The sequence below is a fragment of the Porcisia hertigi genome, chromosome 35 (assembly GCF_017918235.1).
Source record: "Porcisia hertigi strain C119 chromosome 35, whole genome shotgun sequence".
Lineage (NCBI taxonomy): Eukaryota > Euglenozoa > Kinetoplastea > Trypanosomatida > Trypanosomatidae > Porcisia > Porcisia hertigi.
In genome coordinates this window covers 1,989,283-2,002,065 of record NC_090594.1, presented here as the reverse complement: position 1 = coordinate 2,002,065, position 12,783 = coordinate 1,989,283, and the positions used below count along the sequence as shown (strand labels likewise).

At 53.4% G+C, this 12,783-nt stretch overlaps 7 protein-coding genes across 7 annotated transcripts; all 7 read right to left on the bottom strand.

Annotated features, from left to right (window-relative positions):
- Positions 1-671: 671 nt before the first annotated feature.
- Positions 672-1,439, bottom strand: JKF63_01525 (uncharacterized protein; the record flags this gene model as incomplete). The annotated part of the gene is made up of 1 exon (XM_067897572.1): positions 672-1,439. The coding sequence occupies one exon, from the start codon at positions 1,437-1,439 to the stop codon at positions 672-674; it is 768 nt and encodes a 255-aa protein (XP_067753729.1).
- A 1,033-nt stretch (positions 1,440-2,472) lies between these two features.
- On the bottom strand, positions 2,473-3,537 carry JKF63_01524 (uncharacterized protein; the record flags this gene model as incomplete). The annotated part of the gene is made up of 1 exon (XM_067897571.1): positions 2,473-3,537. One exon carries the CDS (start codon positions 3,535-3,537, stop codon positions 2,473-2,475), a length of 1,065 nt encoding a protein of 354 aa, XP_067753728.1.
- Positions 3,538-4,583: 1,046 nt separating this feature from the next.
- Positions 4,584-4,841, bottom strand: JKF63_01523 (uncharacterized protein; the record flags this gene model as incomplete). Its single annotated transcript, XM_067897570.1, has 1 exon — positions 4,584-4,841. The coding sequence occupies one exon, from the start codon at positions 4,839-4,841 to the stop codon at positions 4,584-4,586; it is 258 nt and encodes an 85-aa protein (XP_067753727.1).
- Positions 4,842-5,478: 637 nt separating this feature from the next.
- JKF63_01522 (uncharacterized protein) lies at positions 5,479-6,891 on the bottom strand (the record flags this gene model as incomplete). The annotated part of the gene is made up of 1 exon (XM_067897569.1): positions 5,479-6,891. One exon carries the CDS (start codon positions 6,889-6,891, stop codon positions 5,479-5,481), a length of 1,413 nt encoding a protein of 470 aa, XP_067753726.1.
- Positions 6,892-7,546: 655 nt separating this feature from the next.
- Positions 7,547-7,807, bottom strand: JKF63_01521 (uncharacterized protein; the record flags this gene model as incomplete). Its single annotated transcript, XM_067897568.1, has 1 exon — positions 7,547-7,807. The coding sequence occupies one exon, from the start codon at positions 7,805-7,807 to the stop codon at positions 7,547-7,549; it is 261 nt and encodes an 86-aa protein (XP_067753725.1).
- Positions 7,808-8,842: 1,035 nt separating this feature from the next.
- On the bottom strand, positions 8,843-9,025 carry JKF63_01520 (uncharacterized protein; the record flags this gene model as incomplete). Its single annotated transcript, XM_067897567.1, has 1 exon — positions 8,843-9,025. One exon carries the CDS (start codon positions 9,023-9,025, stop codon positions 8,843-8,845), a length of 183 nt encoding a protein of 60 aa, XP_067753724.1.
- A 2,903-nt stretch (positions 9,026-11,928) lies between these two features.
- JKF63_01519 (uncharacterized protein) lies at positions 11,929-12,654 on the bottom strand (the record flags this gene model as incomplete). Its single annotated transcript, XM_067897566.1, has 1 exon — positions 11,929-12,654. One exon carries the CDS (start codon positions 12,652-12,654, stop codon positions 11,929-11,931), a length of 726 nt encoding a protein of 241 aa, XP_067753723.1.
- Between the last annotated feature and the right edge of the window lie 129 nt (positions 12,655-12,783).

The following is a 12,783-nucleotide window of genomic DNA, read 5'->3' as shown; positions in this document are numbered from 1 at the left end:
TATCGGCGAGGGACAGTGGGGGTTAGAGTGAGCGCAAAGGGAAGAGGAGGTCTAGGGAGCCGACGGTACGACAATCGACATCATGCCCGTCAGCTGGGAGACCTAGTTCGCCGCAAGCCGAATCCGCGCCACTGGTGGGAGAAGTGGCCGTAGGCAGATCAGCTCCACGAGTAGAGAGGGTAACTGCAAAACCCGTGCCAGTGCGTTTGGGTGTCTGTAGATTCCATGCTGCTACCGTACTTTTGTAGCTCAGTAGACAAAACGCTTCGGCGACCCCGCGTCATGTACGGTCTTTGACCACGACCCCCACTGTCGAGACACCAACAGTTGCATTCGATACAAATATGCATCTGTACCCCCCTACAAGGTACATGCACGCGTAAATTCATTGACACACGCCCGAGAGAGAGAGAGAGAGAGATCCATGCAGGAAGGCGATAATATCCCCCCCCAAAAAAAAAAAAAACTGTGAAGATACTTTTTAAAAGTCCACGCAACACCACCACCAAAAAAAAAGCAGATCATATTTCACCACGCTACGCACCACCTTTCGTCAGAGAAGCGCACAGGGAACCTGGCACGCCCTTCTGCGCGTGTGCATACGTGTTGCACACGACTCCCTTCTCCCCTCAGCCAATAATATTAATAAAAAACCGCTTTCGCTTGCTCGTCTACGGAACGTACTGGAATGCCATTCCCTTCTTCGCATAAACAAATATGTTCTTCCCTTTTGCGTAGTTCAGCAGCTCTCTGCCAGGTGCGGCGTTGGTACCGAGAAAAAGATGTGTAGGTTTTTCAAAAAGGGAGTTGAAGCCGACCTTCAGCTGGCGATGGCGGTCCCCATCCGCGGGTTCCCTGCACCAGCCGCGTAGAAACTGGTCTATTCCGGCGAGGTTGTTCACATGGGCTGGGGTAAGAATACTGTGAAAAGAGACGAGCGCCGACGCTTTGGGAGCCTGCATCAGCCCATCCAAGAAGATTGTCTGCGGTACTTTGTCCATGTGCTTTAGGTTGAACGCCGTGCGGGCATCCTGGTCTGATTGTGACTTGAACACAAGCTTGAAGTCCACAGGCTCGAGGCGGTGCTCCATCTCGAAGGGTGAGCCAGCGCTAGAGCAGATAGCCGACATTACAGCGTACGCGTTGTTGTTGCGTGCGCGCCGTGGCAGAAGCTGGTACTCGTTCTCTGGCTTATGCAGTTCTACCAGCTCACTCCACGAATCCACCATGAGAGGCTGGCCAACGGGGTGCAGTGGGGGTATTCGACCTGCGTACTGCCTCATTACAATTTGCTGTTCAGGCAGAATAACTTCGAAGACGAGCGACTTGGCTTCGTAGGCGTCGAAGACGCGGTTGTGGAGCTTTTGCTGCGTCACTTTGCCAGACATGTCGCGCAACCGCACCACGAGGGTCTGGAGAGTCGTGTTGAGTAGTGACATTCTCCTCAACAGACACCTCGCAAGAAGGTACGAAGAGTGCAGGCGAATGAAGGAAGTATCTTTCGCTTGTGTGTGAGCAGAAAAGACGGGGGAGAGGTGGAAAGCAGTAAGTTGAGGGAAACAGAACATTCCAAACAGTACGCTCGGGAGGGGGGAGGGGGGGGAGATCAAAGATTTTCTTGTACGGGAATTCAACTCAATGCGACGACGAGGCTTCAGAGACAAAAGAGGCACGACAGTCACCACCACCGCCTCCCACAAGGAAATCAAGGCGGGATAGGGATTCGTTATTTTCAGCGCTTCTGAGCCGCAATGCCATGCACGTGTCAGAGATTTTATTTGGCAGTTTCTCATCAAGCGCGCAGCCAATCGTGAGAGAGGCGGCTCTTTTTGGAGGGGCTCACAGGTCCTCTTCTCGGAATTTCCCTACTGTACCTGGTGCCACAAAGTCGGTGCAACACTGCCCTGCCCCCTCTTCCATGAGAGAGGAAATCCGTCACGTGCATTTTTCCCGCACGTGTATGGTTTTCCGTGTAGTGTTTGAGCGAGTCCGAAGCGCCGAGCAGTTCAATCAGCAATGTGGCGAAGACGGTGCAGAAGAAGAGGTGATAACCCATGCTTCTTGGCATACTCCCCACCGCTCCTCTCTCTGGCAAGAAAGAGCGGCCTTCGTAATTGGAGGACAGGAAAGATATGCTTCCACAGACGAATCACTTATGCAGATACCCCAAGAGGCAACAAAAAGGCAGAGAAATTCACGCCGCGCACGCAATCGTCACGCATGCTGGAGTGCGGCTCAGAGGTAAAGGTTGACGCTCGGTGCAGAAAAAAAAAAACAGCGGATCCTCTCGGTGCACCATGAGCACAACCTAGTAAAGAGATATTTTACGCGCCACCTTGACAGTGAAACTGAGGAAGGATGAAGACGCTCAGCTGGAACGCAGCGTCCACAATCATGAGATGCGGCATTCCATCACTCTATGAGTTCACTACTTGAACAAGAGAGAAAGTTGGGAGAAGGCGGATTTTTCAGCTACAACGGTAACAGCTGAGCTCCCTTCGAGGTAGTGATCGCCATCCAGTCCTCGTTTTGGGCACGACGCCACGCGACGTTGTTGATGGGCACCTCACAGTCGCACCAAAGAAGGGAGCGACCTTGCTCAGCTCTAGCCTCCCACACACAAACGAGTCCGTCTTCGCCCACCGTGCAGAGGTTTTGTGCGTTTTGTGGTGACCAAGTGAGGCTGTTGATGGGCAACTGATGTAGCTGTGCGAGCTGGGAAGCGGGAACTGTGGGATAGCGCATATCAATGACGACTGCGTCGGGACTATCAATGCCAAATGTGGCGATGAAGTAGGGATCAAACTGGTTCCAGGCAAGCCGCAGGAGGGGAGAGAGCCCTTGTGTCTCATAAAGAATAGTGCAGTGATCCATATTACGTAGATCAAAAAAACGCAGAGAGCCGTCAGCACCGCAGCTCGCGAAGGTGTGAGCGGAAGCGAACGCAATGTCATATACATCCTTGTCGTGGGCGACCAGCTTTGTCTTTTGCACACCCGTCTCCACATCCCACAGCGTCACAGTGGAATCAATGCTACAGCACGCCACCGTATTGATGTCTTCGCTATTCCAATCACACGAAGTGACCGGGGAGCAAAAGTCGTTCGCTTTTGCGCTAGCAAAAACGTGCTTTATGGACACCTTCGAGTCGATTGTCTTCATCTTTGCCGCGTGTTGCGGGTCTCCACGGGTGGAAGACGTCTCTTCGGCTTTCGGGGGCCCCTCGGTGACTTCCCACAGGCGCAAGTAGTCTGCTGTGGTGATGACAACATCAGATTGCAGTGGGCGCGGGGGAAAAACGACTTTTGTAGGCGGGTAGCAGTGCTCCCAGGAGGCGCGGCAGACAATTTCGTTGTCGTCATTCTTCTCCACAATGTCAATATAATTGTGATAGTCTTTGGTGTACGACGAGATAGCAAGGCGGAAGGGCTTATCGGGTTGATTTGCCCACGATAAGCCGTTGGCAGTCCACGGGGTTGCATACGAAATGTTGCTGCTGCTGTTCTTTCCCTCCTCCACAGCAGCAGAATGCTCCATTAGAGCGTAGATGCGAATAGTCTCTCGCTGCACAAGCACAGGAGTTTCACAATGCTCTTCGCCCGTCAAATAAAGCAGCGCGAGGGCCACCTAGAGTCGAGCTGGTGTGCGGGGTGGCAACAAGTCCAGGTATCGACAGTCCAAAGAAAAGGGGGGCAGCGGCAGCGAGAACAGACGATAGGCAAACACGGGCGCCCGAAAAGGAGAGTACGAGAATGCCAGTGGAAAAAACTAAAGACAAGCACAGTGAAATCAGAGAAGAAAAAGAAAGGTGGTAGGTAATAGCATAAGCAAGAGTGTTCAAGCAAGCAACTAGGAAAAAAATGTTCTCGTTAATGGCTGCCACACGGTATAGAACAAGGCTGGCGGAGAGGGAAGGGGGCCGATATCCTTGTATGATAACGGGGCAGAGTTCACCCGTAGCAGCACACACACGACGGCTTAGTGCAGCTGTGAGAAAAGTGGCGGTTGAAGTTTTGTGAAGAAAGGTATCGTGTGTGTGTGTGTGTGTGTGTGTGGATGGGGGAGGAGATGTTGCGATTGATGATGATGAGGAGGAGGAGAAGCAGTGAGGAGCGAAGCTTGAGAGTCCAGAGAGCCAAACGACGGGGACTAGCAGGCGCGATCGTAGAAGGGGTGGCGTGAAGCCAATCCAAAACTACGAGCGCATAACAATTGTGCAAGAATGAAAAGAAGTCTTGCGCGTTAAAGTGGCAAGGGTATGCACTAGTGGCAGACTAAGGGGGCGCTGCTGTCCTGAGCGTCTCTGTGTGCTTGACTGCGAAGCCTACAAGATGACCCACACCAGGGAGACACCATTGTGACCACTCAGTGATATGAGGCATTTCGACTCGTGTGCAGCTAGGCTATCATCTTTATGTACATGAAAACTGCGCACGGAGAGAGACAGAGATGTGTATAGAGGGGTGCGGGTGAAGAAACATGTCGGTCGCAAGCGCACGCACTCGACATCAGCTCACCGGAGGTCGTGACAGCATCAGATGAGAAAAAAAAATTCACACGTGTCACGATACTAGGCTGCGTCTTTACTGCGTCTGCCCGTTGAGTTGTTTTTTTAGCTGCTCCACCTCTGCGCGGAGCTGCACATTTTCTTGCTGTAGAGCCTCGTAGTCAGCCGCTGAGGCCCCCCCGAGAACTCGCTTGATGTAGTCCACTGGATCTTCAGGCTTCTCCTCCTCTTCGTAGAGGTTGACCAGAACACGGGTGAGAGCATCGACAACCTGGGTAGACTCGAGGTACTTGCGGAACTCCTCCTTCTTCGCCTCACTTGATCTGTACGACATGGTGCGGAAATACAAACGGTAAATCGGGAAGGAGTGACAAGAATTCCAGAATGAGCGGGCGATGAGTTTAGGGTCGATGCCTGTGGAGAGAAGGGGGTGGGTAGAAGAAGCTCAAGCACTGCACGTGTTTGTGTGCGCAGGTGGGGGAAACCACACCGACAAGCGACCGCCAGAAAAAAAAAAGGTCAGAAGGGCCGAAGCGGAAGAGGAGTACGTGGGCATAAAAGAATTCTTCGCACTCGAGATGACAAAACTATCGAGCGACGCGGTGATTGCGGCTAGACGGGGCACATAGCCTGTGACAATACAACGCACTGCATTTTCCAGATCATGAGGAACAGCATGAGAAAGGCCTCGAACTGAGAAACGTGAAAGGCGCGAGAGCCCGTGGCAATACTGTGTGTACGCACGAGAGGGAAGGGGTGGGGGAGGGGCTCTACAAAGCGCAACGACTGAGTTTTCTATAGCGCATCCTTTCATCTGTTTGTGAAGGTGGAGATAAGCGGCAGAACTTAAAGGCGAGCTCGCACCGGCGGCACTTCGCCCTCGTTTCGATGAAGATACATGCTTTTTGTTTGTACAAGACGCCATTCTCTCTCTCTTTCTGTTGTACACAATGCAGCTTTCGCTACGATCCCTAGACAGCTTGCACACCGGCGTAGAAGCAGCTCCCCAGCAACTCGACAAAACGAGTTCGGAAACTACTGTCGTCAAATGACTTGACATGTTCTCTGCCGCGCTGCTGGAACTGGGTGTACCGCTCCGGGTGGCATAATCGCATCTCACAGATTTTCACCATAGCGGCTGCATATTCTTCGGACGTCACCGCCAGAAAGCCCAGATCTGGCGATTTGACGATGTCAAGCTCTACGCCACCGCTCCGGTGCCCCAGCGGAATGCAACCGGCAGCGAGGTATTCCAGAAGTACAATGCCAAAGTGCTCGTCACGCATCGTGTGTAATCCAATTACGCAACTTCCCAGCTCGGCCCTCACCTCCGAGACGGTCGCGTTTACCATTATCTCGACCCGATTCCCAATTCCCATCTCCTCCGCACAGGCTTGTAGCTGCGCGACACGCTGGCGGTCGCCTTCGTTTCGGACACCCCCGATCAGAACGAGGGTGGCATCATCAGGGAGCCTCGGCTGCGCCAAGTGAAAGGCTTCAAGCTGCAGCATATGATTTTTCTCTGGGCGAAACTGGCCCACGCTGACAATGCGATTTTTGCGCAGCGCCGGCGGCCTCGACTCGGCACGGAAGCCACCGACATCACATGGGGGATACAGCCGAAGGCACCGTCGCGGCCAAAAAAGGGACTGCACATGGTTCTGCGTCCAAGACGAGTTTGTCAGAACCACGTTCGGGAAATACCCCATGCAACGATACAGAAGGGTGAAGATCTCGTAATAGACAACCTTGGCGAAGCGCAGGATAGGATTACGTGCCACAGTGAGCGAGTTCGTGTGACTCACCTCCCCGCTGCGCACGCGCTCTGTCATGGCGGAAGAAATGACGGGGTAGTGTGTGTAAGAGATCACGGTGCATCCGGCGAGGAGCCGCAGCAGGGGGTAAGCAAACGGTACACCGAGCGTCTCGACAACAATGGGCGTTGCCGCATTGGCGACGGCAACCTCGTAAAACAAAGCCGCCCCGCCGCAAAGGGTTTGCAAAAGTAACGTCAGTCGTGGGTAGGCGTCACTGCTTAGCCATCGGGTCAGGGCAGGACGCAAGTACACAAAACGCACAGGCCGAAGAGGGCGAATATTGAACTGCTTTTCGACTAGTAAAAGTAGGTGTTGATCAGACGATTCTGTCGAGGATTTGGCTGCTGGCTTGTATTCATTGGTGAAGACTACGTACTGCCGCACCACCCCCTTGTGGGCGTCTGCACGCTGCAGTCCATCCAAGGCGACCCACAACACACGTTCACCACCCCCACCCGCCCCCGCTGCAGAGTGCAAGAAGCCAACTGTATTTCTGGGGTACGTACGCTTCCGATGGTGACAGAAGAAGGCAAGGATCACAATGGCCACAAGAAGAAAGGTGAGCATCTTGAGGACTGTTAATCCTGGTAGTCATCTGGAGGGTACGTGCATCAGTGCAGTGGTTTTGATGGTGAGAAAAGACGAGGACGAGACGAGAGGAGAAAAGACGATGAGTGATGCGCTACAGGAATGAAGTCGGCGGGGAGAAGGGAGGGAGGGCGACAGCGCTTCATATGCGAGAAACTCAGGAAATATCTTTAGCGGCCGCACTGTCTTGCCGCTGGCAATGGTGCTGTGCTCTTATCTTGGTTTCTGTCGGCTATGTACAAACCCCTAGCAGCGAAAAAAAAACAACTACAACAAAAAAAGCGATGACGGTCAGATCCTTGCTCCCCATTGCCTAACGCTGTGCGTCATCCCTATCAACGGAGCTCCGCCCAACCCCCGTCCTCACTCCATCGGAGGCAGTCATGCATGTGTCTGCCTTCACCGACACGCGAAGAGAGGAGCACACGGAACGAGCTGTGATTCACCAGACAGCAAACAGCGAATGCGATGGAAAACGCATGCGGACATACAAGCACCCATGCCTCTGACACCCCGCCGAGGGAGGCCGGGTTAGGATCTGCCATACCGAATAGCACACCTGGCCCCTCTATCCACCGCGCAGTGGGTGTTGAGGGCCTTGCAACCGCAGGCATGTGTATCGCTTAGTGAGCGGTCACCTCTCGGTGTAGCTAGGTAGAGGCGGGGCTTTTTCCTCGTTAGCGAAGCCACGGATAAGTCCTCTTGGTGCAGCCCGATTCGATGAACGGGCCTTTCCTTGGACGTGGACGTCGAAACCTTCATCGTATTGGCTGCCGCACCCGCGTGCACTGATTTGACCCCACGCTATGGGCTTGTCGGGGTTTGCAGCTCCGGTGGGGCTGCGAATCCTCCACTTGCTCCGCAACAATCGACAGCTTGCCATCTGCATCATCATTGTACAGACGCCAAGTACCTGATCGGTACCCACGTGAAAAGAAAGAGACAATAATGTGCTCTGACATCAACACGCACGCTCGATGAAGAAGTAAGCCGAGAAAAAAAAAACAGCACAGAAAGAATAGCGTCAACTACAAAAAAAAAGGGATTACGATGCATCTCAAAAACAAAATATATATATATATATATATTGGCCTCAACTCTGGGCAGCAGCTCCATTTCCCCGATTCCTTGGAAGATCATGCTACACGGGTACCCCTCCACTCCCGTTGCCTAGATCTTCGGCCATTGGAAAAAGTATGAATGAGAAACTTGTTGCGGTCAAGTTACCTTTGGGTGACGCAGTCCCCATGAAATGAGCTTGGGTACTCCCCGTTTATCCGTCATTCACGCATCCCGTTTTGTGGTGGGTAATCAAAGGTCTGTTGGGGGCGGGGCAAGGAGATTGTTCTTGCAGGCGGCTTAAGTTTTTTTTTTCAGATCTGATAAGCACTCAGCAACCCCAAAAGGTCGAGGCATAAGAAGAAGAATGGTGAATCCTGTCATTGGAGTGGCGGATCGCGCCTGGACACGTTGCACTGCATTGGACTGTTCTTTATTTGCTTCTTATCGCCCCTGTTCTCCCCAAATCCGCTGTTATCGACTTTCCCCTTCTCGGTGAAATGTGGGCATCCTACACTGCCCAGATCCCACCCTCCCCCTATTGACATAAACCCCGCGCCGGAGGAGAAGTGTACCCAGCGCGTCGAATCCTCGCGCATCATCTTCACAAAAGAGTCGGCTACCCTGTCATGAGTGGCAACAACCTGACGTCATTCAAGGCCCAACCGCTGACGCTAGTAGCGAGACACTGCCCTACCCCGGTCATCGCCAGAAGCGAATTTGCTTAGGGCAGAAAAATAGGAGCTGTCCGACCTCACCACGGCGAGGATGCTGGGCCCGATACTGCGCGCAGAAGCTGCACCGCTCATCACGGTTGTCCTGAAATCTCAACCTTTCTTTGATGCACCTTCGCGCTAGTGGCTTTCTATCCTCAATCACGCTTGCGCATGTGTCTGCGAATCGCGGCACGCTCCTCCGCCGAAAACGCGGCAGGCGTACGCTTCTTTGGAGCCTGTGAGTAGAGGTAGACTAAGAGACAGCCCACAATCCCAATGTGAACGCAAACTAGTGCGACAGCGAAAAGAGCAGCGCCCGTATCCACCGTCTGCGGCATCCGCCGACTCCCAAGCTCGCTGATGTGACAAAATAGGGCGCCGAAATCTGTACACTTCTCTTTTCCAGTAGATAGGATAGGAGGGGCGTCAAAGGGGGCCAGATATGAGTGTGACAGAGATCCGGGTGAGAAGAGGGGAGCTGAGTAGGGCAAGGTGCAGTATGTAGAAAAGCCTTCTGGGGTACATGAAGAAAAGAACGCCAGGAGGAGGAAAAGGGGACGCTGTTAAGCCGTCGCACGTCCACGAAAAGAAAAACGGTAGCTCGATGTAATGGTGTTACGCAGCTGTTCCTTTTTTTTTTGGGGGGGGGGGGGGGGGAAGGGGGAAAGAACTACGCGAACAAAAAAAATGCTACGCATCCAATTTGGGTTAAATGAGTCTACTATGAGCAACGCTGTACGCGTTTTCACAGCGCAGAGAGACCACCACACGTGATTCCTGGACACAGATACTGCGTAAGTGCACGCAAACGTGCACCTACAAATCCCGGTGCGTGAAGCTGCCTCTACTCTGTGCCCTCGAACACCAGAGTGGAACAAAAAAAAATAGAAACAAAGGGAAGAAACCTATCAAATGGGTATGCGGCTGCACGGCGGATGAAGATAACGTCCTCCGACGACAGTCGAAGAAGAGGGGGGGGGGCGTGTGCCCAAGACGACCATGCACCATACAACGGCCCCCGCTCAGTTCCCTGAAAAGAAGTTAAGCAACGCTGCATAACTTGAAGAGAACGCGACGGTGCGCATGGGCGTATATTATTACTCTACAAATAGCCGCCCTCCCCTCTCTGATGGAAGCAGCGGGCCAGTTTAATATTGATACGGCTGTCGCGTGTAGCGACGGGTTGCCGGGGTGTTGCGAAATGGATGCCCAAGGCGCAAGATCTTCGTTTATCGCGAGCTGGGTCACTATTGAGAAGGGTCCAGGACGAAGTTAAATGAGCTACTTCTTATGCTCAAAGGACCTCACCTCATAGGCTGAGTGCGAACCCAAGTGCCACCGCAGACACACAGCTCGACAGCACAAGTGAAAGGATCGTGGCGGCAGTGTCACGACCGAAGCACGGTGTTTTTTTCGTAGTGAAAGCTTGGATCGTTGTCGTCAACGACGACAAATTGGAAATCCGGCATGCTTTGGGCGATCCATCGAGAGCATCTGCAGTGCCGAATCAGAAAAGTCACGGAAAGCGATCGACGGAATGATGAGTTCATTTGACGCCTTACACGTGGGGGAAGGCGACTGGAAGGAGGCAGTGCTCATGTTGAAAACAGGAGTAGCCACACAAGAGCTAACAGCGATCCCGCACTCAGCGTAGCGAGAGCCACTGTCACCCCCCACAGCCCTTTTCAGGGTCCCTTGTTGGCCATAGAGAAAGGAGCGGCAAATTCGCCATGTCTGCTCCTTGGGAACCGAGTTGGTAGAGGGGGGAACGACACCACCGTCTACCATGTCGCCTTTGATGCATTCAAAGCGAGGCGTGGATACGCTGGCTTTCTGGAGCACAACCTTGCGCGTTTGGTACCAAAGCGCTGTATACCGTTTTAATTTCTTTATCAAAACCGGGAAGGCAACACGCGTTATGTGAGTGCATGTAGCACAGCTCCAACCCGAACGGAGCGGTCGGGTCTAGGTCAGTGAGAAACCACTTGTTCGCACCCCACGCTGTAAACGTGAGCAACAGCTCCGTAGCGAACGACAGCAGCAATAGCGCAGACACGTGCATTGGGGGATTCAATCACCATATGAGAGTATCTGGGATAAACTGCTGAGGATCTGCTAACGTGAAGAGTTGCGTATTAGCCCTGGATAATCACTACGCAAATGGTCACCAGAAGAAGTGAATGAAGGATAAAAGTGGCCACACACGCGGTTCAGCATGCAGAGAGAGTAGGCCAGTCTCATTTTGTTCCGCCGACGGGAGGGAGGAAAGACAAGGATAAGGGACTCTCGCACGGAATACTCTTGGGGGGGAAGAGAAGAGCCTCGATGCTAGAGGGTATTTTACAGCACGCCTCTTGCGCCAGAGAGTGTTGCCGCCAAAACTCTGCGGAATGGTGGTACTTCTCTTTGTGTTCAAAGCCGCGCTACGCGCTGGCAATCGACACAAAAGGCATTTGCTGATATGGCCTCCTCAATGCGTGTGGAGGAGCGGTTGGCCACAGCGGAAATCCGGAGGCCTTACCCGGGGAAAAGACGTGAAAGGAGCCTCTTGAAGAAATCACAAGCCTAGCGGGGCGGCGCAGTTAGATAGGCGCAGAGAGGCTGTGGCGCTCTCATTATGAGGTATCGCGGTGAGGCAGAGGGATAGCACTAGGCGGGGAGGGAGAGGAGGGGAAGGGGGCGGGCAGCACACAGACGAGAGTCTACACAGATAGGGCTTGCTGGGGGATGTGGGTTGAGGAGGGGGCCGCGCAGTCCTCTCGCAGCAACTAGTGAAAACAGGAAAAGCTTACAAGAAATGGATAGGTGAGGACAAGGGAATGATAAGCCACAAATGAGGACAACATCATATGTGTGTGCCCTTCTTGGAGCCGAAAGAGGACTCCAAGACGACACCGGAAGACATGCGAAGAAGATTCAGAGGGATAGCTTGAAATCGGACATGGGGGTTCTTTTCTGCTCCCCCCCCCCCCCCGTGTGGTCGGTACCCATCCTTTTCACCAAGTAGGCGATCTTTTGGCAATATGACTGACTGGCAGCGCTCACCCGCGCCAGCGCTGGTCTGTGTCCCGCGGTGCGGAAGAAAGAGGAGCGAAAAGTAGAAACCGCGTAACCGTCCAAAAAAGGGCAACCGCTGGAATGAACTACGGTTTCTGACAGAATTGTTACTCGACAGAGAACATACCGGATCTCAATGGGCACATTTATGCACCACTACAAAGACTCAAATGCTGCTGTTTATTCAGATGCGCATGTGGACAGCGAAGTGCTTTTGCAGAGACTTTCGCGTCGTGCGCTGAGCATCCTCGCTGGCACCCGTCACGATTTCAAGGACCAGTTGATGTTCAGGGGTGCTCAGTTCGGTCTCCGTCAAACGGCGAAACAGTGGCGAGTCGTCGAGACACTGTATCATCCACTCCTCGAGTTCAGGCACATCCGAGACAGTGTACAAAAGGCCACCGTGGCGCAGCCAGTACGCGTACTCTTGCACCAAACCTGGTGAAATAATGCGACGACGGATGTTTTTCCGCTTCCAGTGCGGGTCTGGGTAGCAAAAGAAGAGGCGAGACAACTGACCCTTTTCGAAGCAGTTCGACCCGAACTTCATAACATTCATCTGCTCAAACCAGATATTCCGATAGTGACGCGTGGAGGACACCGCATTCTCCTGCCGCAGGGCGAGCGCTTTTTGCTGCGCAAAGCTGACAACCTTTGAGCGGATCTCGAGGCCTATCATGCACGTGGAGGGGAACACCTCTGCGAGGGAAAAGAGCATACCACCGAATGCGCATCCCACGTCGACAAACTCAACGACAGGGTCCACCATCCCGGGAAAAAACTCTGGGGAACGCTCCGCGAACTGTGCCGGGCAGTCCGGTCGTTCGTCGTCATTCTCAGCGAGCGGATTCCGATGCGGACGCGTCCGGATTGGCAGCCGCGTCCACCGGGGCTTCTCTTGCGAAGACATCACCGGAGTAGAGAGGAATAAAAGTACTAAACCGAGAAGAAAGCATCCAATCGCCATCGTGCACAGAAGTAAGAGGCACCGTGTGGGGCCGGGGGCGTGCCAAAATGTCCACACACGCTCAGAAAAAGG